This window comes from Mesoplodon densirostris, chromosome 8 (genome assembly GCF_025265405.1).
Source record: "Mesoplodon densirostris isolate mMesDen1 chromosome 8, mMesDen1 primary haplotype, whole genome shotgun sequence".
NCBI lineage: Eukaryota > Metazoa > Chordata > Mammalia > Artiodactyla > Ziphiidae > Mesoplodon > Mesoplodon densirostris.
The window spans coordinates 28,899,640-28,913,349 of NC_082668.1; the positions used below are offsets into that span (position 1 = coordinate 28,899,640).

The window sequence follows — 13,710 nt, forward strand, 5'->3', positions numbered from 1 at the left end:
AGGTTCCTTAAAAAACTAAAAACAGAGTTACCACATGATCCGCAATCCCACTCCTGAGGATACATCCAGAGAAAACTCTAATTTGAAAAGATACATGCACACCAATGTTCATGGCAGCACTATTTACAATAGCCAAGACACGGAAGCAACCTAAACGTCTATTGACAGATGAATGGATAAAGAAAATGTGGTACATATATACACAATGGAATACTACTCAGCCATAAAAAGGAATGAAATAATGCTATTTGCAACAACAAGGATGGATCTAGAGATTACCATACTAAGTGAAGTCAGACAGAGAAAGACAAATATTACATAATATCACTTGTATGTGGAATCTAAAATATGACACAAATGAACTTATATACAAAACAGAAACAGACTCACAGACATAGAAAACAAACTTATGGTTACCAAAGGGGAAAGTAGTGCAGGGAGGGATAAATTGGGAGTTTGGGAATGGTAGATGCAAGCCACTGTGTATAAAATAAATAAACAACAAGGTCCTATTGTACAGCACAGGGAACTATATTCAATATCCTGTAATAAACTATAATGGAAAAGAATATGAAAAAATATATATATATGTGTATAAAAAACTGAATCACTTTGCTGTACACTGGAAACTAACATAACATTGTAAATTAACTATACTTCCTTAAAAAAAATTTTTTAAGTAGTCCCACCCTTCCCCTACCCACCCCCCAATTCCCACCCCCCTAAACCTACTGAATGAGAATTTCCAGGGTTTGGACTTAGGGATCTACCTTTTTAACAAGGTCCACAGGTGATCCTGATGCACACTACACTTTGCTAATCAGTAGCCTTCAGAATAAAGTGAGATACAAAGCCCCTGCCTGCTTCCTCCAGCCCCATCTCCTGCCATTTCCCATCTCGCACATTAGGATCTCAGAGTTTCCTTAGTCCACCAGGTTATTTCACCCTACTCTCTGTGCTAGTGCTAGAAAGAGCCTCAGGGTTGAAGGTAGAGATAAAAGGGGAGAAGGATAACAGAATTCCAGTGATAATTCTGAGCTCAGCCCTATGAGGAAGAACAAAGTTGTCAGATGGCAGGCCTCTGGAAGGACTCCAGTCTGTTAAGAGAATCCTGTCACCCTGAGATGCAGTGGGGTGAAGGGAGAAATGATACCAGTGTCCTGTCAGCCTGCTGGTTGGGAAGCCTTCTTCTGTCTGATGAGTCCCCACTGTACAAGTACCAATCATCATCAGCTCTGGGAGACTCTCCCTCAACCCCCAAAATGTCACCCCTATGGGAGACACTGCTAGTTACCCCTCAATGTCCAATCTCCTTTTCTTCCACGATTAAGGTACCCCCAGCTTGTTAGCTTGGCACATAGTCATAGTTTGCTGAACTTCACTGTTGAACTGAATCACATTACCTTTTTATGGGCAATATTCTTGGTACAAACAAACCCACTGACAACCACAGAATCAAACTTCTTTCCACCTGGGATCTAATGAAACAATTAAGAAAACAATAAAATTCAAGGATACATCCTTAGAATCCAGTCAAATGAATTCTATTATTTATTATTTATTTCCAAATAAGTACAAAAAGTTCCAGGATGCATTTCTTCCTTTCAACCAATAATTAATGGCCTCTTAGCATGATCATCAACACTCTAACATACTACCTGGTACTTGATGCCAGATGTCAATTAAGACCACTATTAAGTTACATATCATAGGCAAAAAATACAGGCAAAACTCCACTACTCTCTAAATAAAGCAATTACCCACTGCTTTTACTCAGAACAGTGACAGTAATCTGTGGGAAGAGGACTTCTCATAGATGACACATCAAGAAGAGGAAGCAAGAAAGTTTGGGTTCCCAACTCATTGCAAGCCCAACTTACTCCCCACCCCCATTCACCCCTCACTTTCTAACAGTGGCTTCTATGACCCTTAAGTGCACTGCTAACAAATAGAGCAGGCAGAAAAAACTTCCCCCTCCTCACCTAGCACCCCTCCTGGTAATGACCCTTTCAGATTACCATTAAGAGACAAATTACTATCAGGCCATCTCATCAATTCCTAGCATTAGGAAAGCATTAGCAGAGCTCACTTTTTTGATGTGGACAAACTGACGGACATCCATGTCATCATCCCGGTTCTTGACATCAGGTCGGACTGTCTGAACAACCTGGCAGACTAGTGATACAATGATGTCCCTCCAAGATGGTGACAATGACTCACTGTGGAGCAACTGCTGGAGTAGTGCCATCATGTGGTTGTGATTAGCTGAGCTACAAAAATGTTACAGGAAAGAAGTCTGCATAGTTAATACTGCCAGAGACAACAGTTTTGAAGATACAACACAGTCTACAAAGAAATAAGCACACTAATTATGGCTCACAGATGAGATCTTCTTGGTCAATTTTATTTTCTGCATATCTGCACCTTAATGATTTTTCACATAAAGAAAATCTGTGAATATCCTCAACTAAGATGACCCATTTAATTTGATTAAACTTTAACACATAAATGACAATGGGGACAGACAAGCACAATTTAGGACACTTTTTGTTTTATAAGAAATTTCACCAGAACAGGCTTTATTTCCTAAGTAATGTTAGTATTTTTGACTTTCTAAGGAAGAACTATGCACATGCCTATCAAGTCACTGAGGATTATAAAAATGGAGAATTAAAATTAAAAAGCTCACTGCCTTACAGCAACCTCTCCATGGCTTGTTTCTCTCCATTCTCCTCCCTCAGCAGCTCCAGGTTGTTATGATGCCAACCCAAAGGTGTGAAAGGCAGCTCTTTGGATTTTTCCTCAACTCGACGGTTAAATAAGGATTCTAAGTGTAAAATAAGAAATTATACTTCATTGTCACGTTTTATACCATCTACTCATAGATTTAGAAATTGCCAACTTAACGTTTTTACATTTTTTAAGGTAGCCAATTCAATTGTTGGTGTAAAAAAAGCAAGGACATGTTTAAATTCATAAATTAAAAAATGAACTCTGAGTTAGATCATCAATATCCTCAACAGACAAAATCAGAGACAGAAGTGTGAAAAGTATATTTACATAAGCAACCAGGACTCTCAAGAAAATAATTATAAATACGGCTTCTGAAAAGCAAATGAGATTTTTTTACAGTCTTTTTATTTATTTGGGGACATTAACAAAACGAGGTGGTTTATTTTTCCTATAAAACCACAAACTGAAAACTGCATTCAATAGAAGTCGGAATGCAAGCAGAACACGTGATAGTGTGGGTGCTGAACTTTAAAGAGAAAAGCTCAGCCCTGATACGTCTGAACCAGTACATGACAGTATAGAAAAGTCTACTCAGACAATCCTTTTGGTGTTTCTTTTTCAATACAGGAACAAAAGGCTTTCTTTTTAATTGGCAAAACTTTTACAAGTCAGACCTAAAAATTAACTGTAAAGAAATTAAAACATGGTAAATAACAATTTATGTAAAATTTTGTCAATGGATCAAGACCAAAAAAATAATAGATAATACTACATGCTTTGCAAAAAAAGATGCTCACTAAATGTTGAAAAATGTGATTCAATAAATGGAAAGAAAAGAGGTGAGAAATGCTTACAAAAATTGTCAAATCTTTCCCCTCTTAAAGCAAACTGAACAAACAAAAAAACTTTCAACTACACATTCCAGCAGCTTACACAGTAAAGCAAGTGTCCATGACAAGTGAAGTACAAAAACGGCACATTTCAATTATTTAAAGCCCTGGTCTATAAACATCTAGCTGAACCAGATGCTTGGAGGTGAATTTAGAAACACTGCTAAGTTATGACACCAGCTGCAAGCGGCTGCCCTTGTACCAGCTTGCCCTACCTTCTCTCTTTTATGTGAAACCCTCCCATTATCTGAGGCCTAAGCTGTAGAGTGTTATGGACCAATTAAGTAAGTGTGTCTTCACTCCACAGCAAGCTAAGTAGGGTCACGGTTAGAAAAGGCTTGTACTTTCTCTTGTCCCCAGGGAAATGATCAGCAGAATTAGTTCTTTATCTCTTTATCTCTTCTGTCCACTTGTCTTCCCAACTCCCCAGGGCAAGCAGCATCCTCAATTGGATGAGATCTGCCTGTAGGCTTTTTGATAAGCTTGAAAAAAATCACTGATGATATGTATATCAATACTTAATACTATACTCATGATATAGGGAAGCATAAGCTATTCATGCCTTTAAATGAATGAAATTTAAAATCTATTTAAAAGCTTTTAAACAACTACTTTTCAGATCAGAGACCTTCTTTCAAACCAAGTCCAAGTTTATATTTTTGGTTCTCAACAGTCTCAAAGTTACTACACATATTAAAACCTGTGTTCCCATGATACTAAAATAATCAAATACATTGTCAGTACCTAGTCTGCACCTATCAATGTGCTAAGCCCCAAGTATATCCCCATGAACAAAAGAGACCATCCCATGTATAGCTTTTGATAAAATTACCTTTGATGAAGGCGTCACTTATTGAGAGCTGTTGTCCTCCATTGTCAGAAATCAAATACTCTGCATAGCAGGGAGAGAGCAGAGAGAGGAGGAAGGAAAGGAGAAGCTTACGACTATAACATGCCAGCATAATTATACAGAAAACACACCCACACACAAAGTATTACCCATACTAAACCCATCAGTACACAGCCAAGTCACGAAAACTTTGGGCTAAAATAATGCTTTATAACTTGTTCTGCACACTTCATACTAAACTTGATAGACTTAAATTAATAACTCAACAGAACCTTGAAACAGTAATGACAGATAATATTTAACAGATCATTTTTCCCTTATCAAAACTGAACTGGTTTATGAAAACTGAGATCGTCAGTAATTTTCATGACAAGCCTAAAAAGTTACTCTTTTTCTCATGTACAACTGTATTATTTAACAAACAATGAGTTCAGATAGAGAAGCCACCTCATAATACAATATAAGGTGGGGTTTTTTAAATTTCAGAAAATAAGCTATAAAATAAATTAATACAAAACTGACAATGGCAGGGAATAAAGACATAAAACCTAAGGATTTATATTAGTTTTTAGAGTTTTAATTTTCAAAACTTCTAACCAAATAGTTGCTGAAAGATAACTTCTGAACACACTGTGAATGTGTTCTTTTAGAACTTTTAGAATAGTAAATATTTTCTTATAAGTGAAACTTACTCTTTACTTCCCCATGACCTTTTCTCTAGGTCTGTGACCAAGCACAGCTCAAATGAGGTTCTTTCTACCGTGCAAATTTAACCACAATGCATTTTAAGCCCTTTAAGGTAAAGGTGCTCCACAAAATTCTTTGCAGGTAGAATTTATAAACAAATGGGCTTCAAAAGTCAATGTGTCTATAAGCCAATATGCTCATCCTTCAAACAAGAAAGTGGAGAAAAAAATTTAGAAAGTTCAAGTGTGCCATGTCAAATACAATAAAATCAAGTATTATATGGACCAGTGAAAACAGATGTTATACTTTATTCCTATACCTCCCGCAAAGAAATTAATAATGTCTACCCCTATTTGTTCAACTAATGTAGAGGCTTTACAAGCTTTACTCTTCATACTAAATGATATTTATATATATATATATATATATATATATATATAATTCCAGAAGTGATGGATTTTCCCCATTATGAAAAAATTTCAAACATACAGAAAATCCTGTATACCCTCCACCTAGACTGAACAATTGTTAATGATTTGCCATATCTGATTTCTCTATGTGTGCTTTTTTTCCAGACCATTTGAAATTACACGTATCATGATATTTTACCACTAATATTTCAGCATGCATCTCTTAAAAATAAGGGCATTCTCCTCTATAGCCGTAGTATTTACACACTTAAGAAAACTAACAATTTCTTAATATCATTGAGTTAGTCCATATTCAAATTTATCTAACTGTTTCCAAAATGCTTTAATAAATGTTTTTTTCCCCCTCAAACCTGGATCCATTAAGGTTCATACATTACATTCTCTTTATTCTCTTTTAGTCTAAAGTAGACTTCCTACCTTTTTTTTTTCATGATATTGAATTTTGAAAGAACCCAGGCCAAATGTCCTGGTGAACATCCCACATTCTGGATTTGATGGATTGTTTCCTCATGGTGCTGTTTAAATTGCTCTTATACCCCGTTTCCCTATAAATGGGAAGTTAGGTCTACAGGTTTGCGGAAGCCACAATTTTGACTTTCTTCTCTAGGTTCTACTTGCTAACTTTAAAAGAATGGTTCAGAATCCTGCGTCCAACACAGAAGAAAATATATTTTAATTGCATAACTCTCCAAGAGCAATAATGAAAAAGTAATCAAACCAGAAGATCGCACTGTCTCAGTTTTACAAGTTTCTGAAAATGAGGGTTTTGCTTATGTAACATAAAAAACATGACCAGTTTTTTTTTTAAGTATAGCTATTTCAATCAATTTTATGAATTCAAATTTCCTCAGCCTTAAAAGCTAGCAGATGATCCCAAAGAAAAGATTTAATAAGTATTACCTTTAACTTTAATGGAAAGATAAAAAGCACCCATTCTCATTTTTATTTAAGAGAAATGAAAACCAGAAGCAGACGAAGTCTTTCACTTCCCTAACTAGGTCACTCTGACGACCTTTATTTCCTGGTAACCGGTGTTCCTTGTAATTACAGTGAAGAAAAAAATAATTTATTGTATCTCAACTTCACAAGAAAAATAGAAAAAAGAATAATTCCTGTTAGTATGCTAAAAACTAACAAGAGAGAACTGTGAAAGCCAGAAATGTTTATTAAGGGATTTATAAAGTCCTCAAATTACAGGCTCTCAAGGTTGCAAATGATCTAAGAGGTCAATCTAATAATTACCTTCTTTCTGGGGTAGGTGGGTGTGTGAGAGAGTGAGTGAGTAAGTGTGTGAGTGTGTGTGTGTGGGTGGGTGGGTGTGTGGGTGTGTGTACACATATACAATGTAATATTACTCAGCCACAAGAAAGAATAAAATCTTGCTATTTCTGAAAACATGGGTGGAACTAGAGGGTATTATGTTAGGTGAAATGAGTCAGAGAAAGACAAATTCTGTATGATTTCACTTATTTGTGTAATCTAAAAAACAAAACAAATGAACAAACAGAACAGAAAAGAAACAGAGTTATAGATACAGAGAACAAACAGGGGTTGCCAGAGGGGAGGGGGGGTGGAAGGAGAAAAGAAATAGGTAAGGAAGATTAGGGGTACAAACTTTCAGTTGCAAAATAACTAAGTCATGGGTGTAAAATATACAGGGTGGGGCATATAGTCGATAACTATGTAATATCTTTGTATGGTGACATACTGTAACTAGACTTAACTGGTGATCATTTCAAAATGTATAGAAATATGCAATCACTATGATGTGTAACAGTTGGAGGTCAAAAACAGTTGGAGGTTTGTTCAAAAACAGTTGGAGGTTTGTTCAAAAACAAACACAGAAAAAGAGATCAGATTGGTAGTTACTAGAGGAAGGGGTGGGGGAGGGGAAATTAGACGAAGGCAGTCAAAAGGTAGAAACTTCCAGTACTAGGGACGGATGTACAACACAATAAATACAATTAACACTGCTGTATGTCATATATGAAAGTTGTTAAGAGAGTAAATTCTAAGAGTTCTCATCACAAAGAAAAGAATTTTTTCTATTTCTTTAATTTTCTATCTATGTGAGATGATGGATGTTCACTAAACTTATGCTGCACACGTTAAACTTATACAGTGCTTTATGTCAATTATATCTCAGTAAAACTAGAAGGGAAAAAAAACAACAATGAGGCATTCTCTAACTCTTCATTATTTTGGACTTCACTTCCTCTTAACAGAGAGTGTTCTTTCCTGGTTAAGATTATCTTGACAGAGGTTTAAAAAAAAAAAAAAACAGTTCAATTAATATTGTATCAACTTCCCCCAATAACTGACCTAATTTTTCTTTCTTTGCATCACAATTTTAAAAATCTTTCCCAAGATATCCTTGGCATTTCCTCCAATCTTCAGGGCAGTCTGGACTTCTGCTATCCTGTCACTTTTCTAAAAGCACTGGCCCCTCTTTCAGACTGATCCTCATATGAAGGTTTCCTCTCATAATTTTTCAGAAAAAAATTTTTAAAGGTTGAGACCAGAAAGTTGCCAGAGGAGTCATGACGGGTTTTTTCAACTGCAGGTGCTGCCCCTTTAATTTTCCTTATAAATGCAGTTTGAGGTTGTACTGTAAAAACGGCATTATCGGAGCCTTCTATTCCCCTTCTTCCCCCAACATTATGAAGTTAGGTTTCCTCAAGCAAGTGCCTGACTGTGCTCAGCACTCCACCTTTTGCTATTATTAGTTGCATGATGACAGGTCACTTTCTTCATGATTTTCAAAAGTTCCTTAACTTTCCAAGAGGTGAAATCACCAGCAAGTCAAAAATGTATTTCACACTCTTCTTTCAGCACAATGAAATTGCCAACAGAAGTGTCCAGAGAACAGATACCCTCCATCATGACAGATCATCCCACCTCTGAACCACATCTGTCATTTGTATTACAAAAATCCAATATCCTCCACGTGACCACAGTCTACAGTTAATTCTCCCACAAGCGCCACGCCTGCTTCACTGTCCTTTCATACTCACCCAAATGTCTGCCATCATTTTTCCAATTTCTGCTTTGAGGATTCCCATAAAGATGTGTATCTTACTTGTGCTCAGTGCTAGTCAGGTCTCCTCTTTTCTCACACCCTCTCTAAGTTTCTATTCTTAAATAAGATATACCTTTTTATTACTATAACCCTTAACTGCCATTTTACCACATCTTGATGATAGTGGCTAATATCAACAATTATAAGAAATCTGTTGTAGAAATGTGAATTTGTTTCCAATTATTTTAGCACAGATGTTTACATTCAAAAGCTCCTCTCTTCTGATAATATTCTGAGGCTCAAAGTAGGCAGCAGCAAAGAATTAGGCAGGAATTTCAGATCTAAGTAAGGAGACAATTCAAATTTAGAGCACTAAATATTAAAAATTCAAACTACAGGTGAAATCATGGAATAAATTGCTTCATCTGTAGAATAATGATTTTTCAGTTACTGTAACATAATGAAATGCCACAGTTACTTATTACTTATGTTTTTTTCTTTTTTTTGGCCGCACAGCATGCGGGACCTTAGTTCTCTGACCAGGGATCAAACCCATGCCGCCTGCAGTGAAGTGCGGAGTCCTAACCACTGGACCACCAAGGAATTCCCAATTATGTATTTTTTATTTATTTACCTTTACTAATGCCACTTTAGAGCTAAAATTTTAATTGCCTTTTAATTATATCCAACAAAGTAAACATCATCATCCATTTTTAAGGAAAGCATTTCATTTCTATGTACTGCTATGTTAGTTTTAGTAATGGTTTACCTTATTTTTCCTTTTATACCGAATGTCTTTTGAATTATTATTCTTCAGTAGACTAAAGCCTCAAATAAGACAGCTAAAAGAATGAATTTGTTTTGTATTAAAGAAGAAACCTTTTTTATAAATATAGCATATGCACAATAAGCATTTTAAATTAGAGTAGAAAGATGTTTTGGAATGTGTGAATGTTTTTCACCAATCTAGTTCAAGCATCTGGAAAGGTTTAGTGGAATACTATGCTACTGGATAATAGCATAAGCAAATAAGCTTTAAAATATTAAATGAAGAAAGAGAAATGAATAGAGCAGAACATCCATGTTATAAATGCAAAGAAATGCCACCTTGGAAGTTGCACATTATGCTAAGGGAAAAGCAGTCAGATGTAGTTCCTTTTAAAGACTACAAGCTTTAAACTGGGTGTGGTGGTAATGAGGTAGAAAACAAGAAATAAAAGGAACCAGAACCAACCAAAAAAAAAACAAAACATGTGGGGGAAGAGGTGTGGGGAAAATGAGAAGGGGTGGACCAAAACCCACACCAAATCCCCTCAGCCATAGGGGTCAGAGGAAGCCAGAAGGCCAAGCTGGCTTGAGATCTCTCCAGCCTGTGTTTGGATTGCAGATGGTGACTACCTCCTACCTTTTTGGTCAGCAGGGTGAGGGGGCACATGTGGGTACTTGGAGGGCTTCTTGATATGGAAGTTCACGTTGTCCAGCTCCACGTTCAGGCTGATAGAAGCGGCTGAGTCACTGTCCACTGTGGACTGGAAACTGCTTACTGATGTGCGCTTGCTAGGACTGGCAGAATCTTTTAGTGTTGGGGAGGGGAAAGAAATATAGGGAGAGGAGGGGAGTAAAAATGGGTTTCATCAGGGTATTGGAGGAAAGGAGAAAAATGGTTTTTTTAATATACAAGCCCAATGTGCAATACCAAAATGGATACAGTATTTTCATGTACTTCTGTGTAGACTTAATAAAATTTGAGCAAGTTAAATAGAAAATGAATGTTTAAAATGAAGAAATATGTTGGAGGTTCTGCAGAGAGAAGGTCTGATATCATAGTGAAGAGGTGAGAAAGTTGTCTACTGCAATATTAGCTCAGAGTTATTTTTAAGCTGCTGCAAACTAAAGACTACAGCGAAATCTGAAAACACCAGTAGCCTAACAAGTTGGTTTCCTAAGAAAATACTGTATCTAGGACAAGGATTGCTATCAGATGTTGTTACATTTAGTTGGAGCCATAAATCTTAAAAGTAGGACTGCTTCAACTACATAAACAAAACACTCATTTTATCATACATACACAGTAATGATTCATAAAAACTAAAATGTCAGAAAGTGAAACTCACTGGTCAAATTATCGTCACCTTCTTCAGCTATCTGCTCTGTGTCGCTGTCATCAAACTTTATGTCTTTAAACCAGGATGGCTCAGAGTGTCCTTCCACAGAATTCACTGAGTCACTGTCCGGAGAAGGGGTCTCGGAAAATTCTGTACTCTGAAAGGGTCAAGACAAGATCCAAGCAATTGACCCTCAATGGCAACAATGTTGAGGCTGTCACACTACAAACAAATTCTAGCCCAATATTTGTACAAGGCTAACCACTAAATAAATTTATGTAAAAATAAACAAATTAATAGAAGCTAAGTTGTAAACCAGCATCATGCTGGCAACTCCACCCTTACAATTATAATATTTATGAATCAGTAAGCTTAAAGGCAGCATATTATGAACAAAACATAATATACAGATTTTATAGTGTTTCATTTCATCTTTTATTCCTGAGAGTAAAGACAGCTTAGAATTTATCCTAACCTGTGCCAACATCCTGGAAAACAACTGTTAGATTTTAACACATAACACCACACTAGTGTTCTGGGTCATTTGTCCTTTCTAACCATTGATTTTTCAATTTTAGTTCACAAAGGTGTTACTGAATATTATTTCTATCAAATTAACATAAACCAAAAGTTAAAGTATACCTTTTTTAAAAGTTCTATCTTTAAGTAATTTCCAATTTCCTAATTAAAGTAAAATAAAAACAAAACAGAAAAGAGAATATTCACCGTTTTATCATTACTGCACAGTTGAATACTGCTATAGAGTCAAAATCTATTGCAATGGTACCATTAAGTTTTTTCAATTGTTTTACTATATATACTCCCTCTTAGTCCTAAAAATACAGACACAGTAAAACTGAAAACCACTGAAGATAAATGACAAGCAACTACAATATCACAAAGCCAAGCTTAAAGAGAAGCCACACCAACTGAACAGTGTTTGATTCCAATGGGTTTTTTAATCACCACTACCTATCAAGTAAAAATGTTTAATTTTCCTCAAATAGCAGGGAAAACACGTTAGAAAAGTGTATCTTTGGGTAATTCAACTAGTTTTTATTCCCACTGATGAAGAAGACTTGGCAACAAAGCTCACTATGCTCTCATTAGCGGTACCACTGAACACTACCTGCAGCGGTCTGTACAGCGCATACTCATCCCTGAAGAGCTGGTCGTGATGACTGACACAATCCAGCCAACGTCCATCCACCATTGCCTGTCCAATTGCTATAGCTTGTGCCCTGAATCAAGACCAAGAAAAAAGAAAACTTTTAAAAGTCAGTCAGAATAATTTTACAAGTACAAGATGAGACACAAACCGAATTTTTTTTCCATTCTAATCAGAGTTGGAATTTCAAATGGTCCTTGGATAGGTGAGGGATAAAACAAGAGAGACTTGAAGCTAAATTAAAAGATCTTCCCATGTACCATAGTAAAGGAGAACCAGTCCCAAGAAAACCTAATTTCAATTACACAAACATTTACAAGTACTCAGTGCATGCATACCCCTGTACTTACTAGGAGTAAAAAGTGTTGAGAATAGCATGGCTCCTGTCCTCAAGGAGCTTACAGTCTTTGATGAGAAGACAATACCAAATATTATAAATATAGATATAAAATGTATATCTATATATATACATGAAATAGACACTTATTAACACGTTACATTTATATGGCAATGTACCAAACACATTAGCCCATATTATTTCATTCTCACAGCTTCTTCATAGGATCACATATTGTCCTCATATTAGAGCTGAGAGGTCAAGTCTCTAAGAGATTGAATAACTTGACGAAGGGCACAAAACTAGAAAGAGATACAACCCAAACTGGAACCCAGGGCTTCACTGCTTACAGCTGTTTCTTCTCTTCCTACATACTTGTTTCTTCTAAGCAAGCAGAAAAGCCAGGTGATGCATTACCCTGAAAGGCAACAAGACCTGTCTGTCTCTTTCTCACAAATGATTTGTGAGGCAGGCTAGGACACTCCAGGTGTGGTTAATGGACCCAATTCTCAAGACAGGTTGAAAGTTCAGATTAGGGAGCAGTAGTTGGAGAATCTACTGTGGCCTTAGGATCTAGCTGCATTCTCCAATCCGGCTTAACTAGAGAGCTCTGGGCTTTGGGAATTAACTGCACATTTCTGCTTTTCATAAATAAGGTGAACTGTGACCCCATTTGGCTCCTCGCATCTATTCTCTACTCATTACAACTCAGAAGGGAGGAGGGTTGAGAATTAGCACCCCAAACACCAAATGCAGAAAACAAGCAGCATCCCACTCACAAAGAAATTTGCTCCCTTTATATCTACATATGTCATTAAAAATAAATTCATAAATAATATCAAAAAGTCTTTCTTAAGCTCCATTACCTCGTAGTAATGTGTCCATTTCGGATTAACCAGTTGACTAACTCCTTTCCTACAATGCAGTTGGGATGAGTTCTCAGCCAGTAGCGGTGATCCTGAAATTCCATTCCGCTACTGTGATGGCAGATTTTTTTCCACAGGTCTTTTAACTGAACACTGTCCTGAAATCACATTATGAGGAAGTAATTACTCCTGAGAAGGATGCTATATACCTTTTCAGACTGCTTCTTGTGATTTTTAGATGCATAAAAGGAAACTCAATTCAGATTTTTTTGTCATAGCTAAGTTACATGATTTAATAGAAATGACACATGCATGGGGAACAGCTTGAACTCAGCTCATCTAATTGCAAACACAACTTTTTCTCTTGAGAAAAAAAAACTATCCCAAATAATTTTTTTTCAGTCAATGGCACATACTATCAAGTCTCCTGATTATCTAAACACAGAATGTCACACCACTCTTTGGAGACAGAACAAAAGAGAAGGCGGGAACAGTGAATCACATTAATCTAAAGTAACTTGCTGTAGCTTTTATCCCACCAGATTCTTACCATTCTCACATTTACCCAACTGCCAGGTGAATTTCCTAGAGAAAGGCCATCAGGGAACTACTCCCTGCTCAAAA

The 13,710-nt window shown here is 36.4% G+C and overlaps 1 protein-coding gene across 10 annotated transcripts in view; it reads right to left on the reverse strand.

Moving 5' to 3' along the window:
- Window positions 1–13,710, reverse strand: part of PIKFYVE (phosphoinositide kinase, FYVE-type zinc finger containing) — a 78,537-nt gene that overhangs the window by 38,453 nt on the left and 26,374 nt on the right. For 7 of the 10 annotated variants that reach the window (XM_060106192.1, XM_060106194.1, XM_060106199.1 and 4 more), the window contains 8 exons: window positions 13,087–13,244; window positions 11,845–11,956; window positions 10,725–10,872; window positions 10,016–10,183; window positions 4,456–4,515; window positions 2,698–2,827; window positions 2,090–2,270; window positions 1,404–1,478 (listed from right to left, as the gene is read on the reverse strand). In XM_060106192.1, coding sequence (XP_059962175.1) covers window positions 1,404–1,478; window positions 2,090–2,270; window positions 2,698–2,827; window positions 4,456–4,515; window positions 10,016–10,183; window positions 10,725–10,872; window positions 11,845–11,956; window positions 13,087–13,244 — 1,032 coding nt within the window. Of the gene's footprint in view, window positions 1–1,403; window positions 1,479–2,089; window positions 2,271–2,697; window positions 2,828–4,455; window positions 4,516–10,004; window positions 10,184–10,724; window positions 10,873–11,844; window positions 11,957–13,086; window positions 13,245–13,710 lie in introns of those variants that run through there. The other 3 variants (XM_060106198.1, XM_060106197.1, XM_060106201.1) reach the window with 2 other exon arrangements.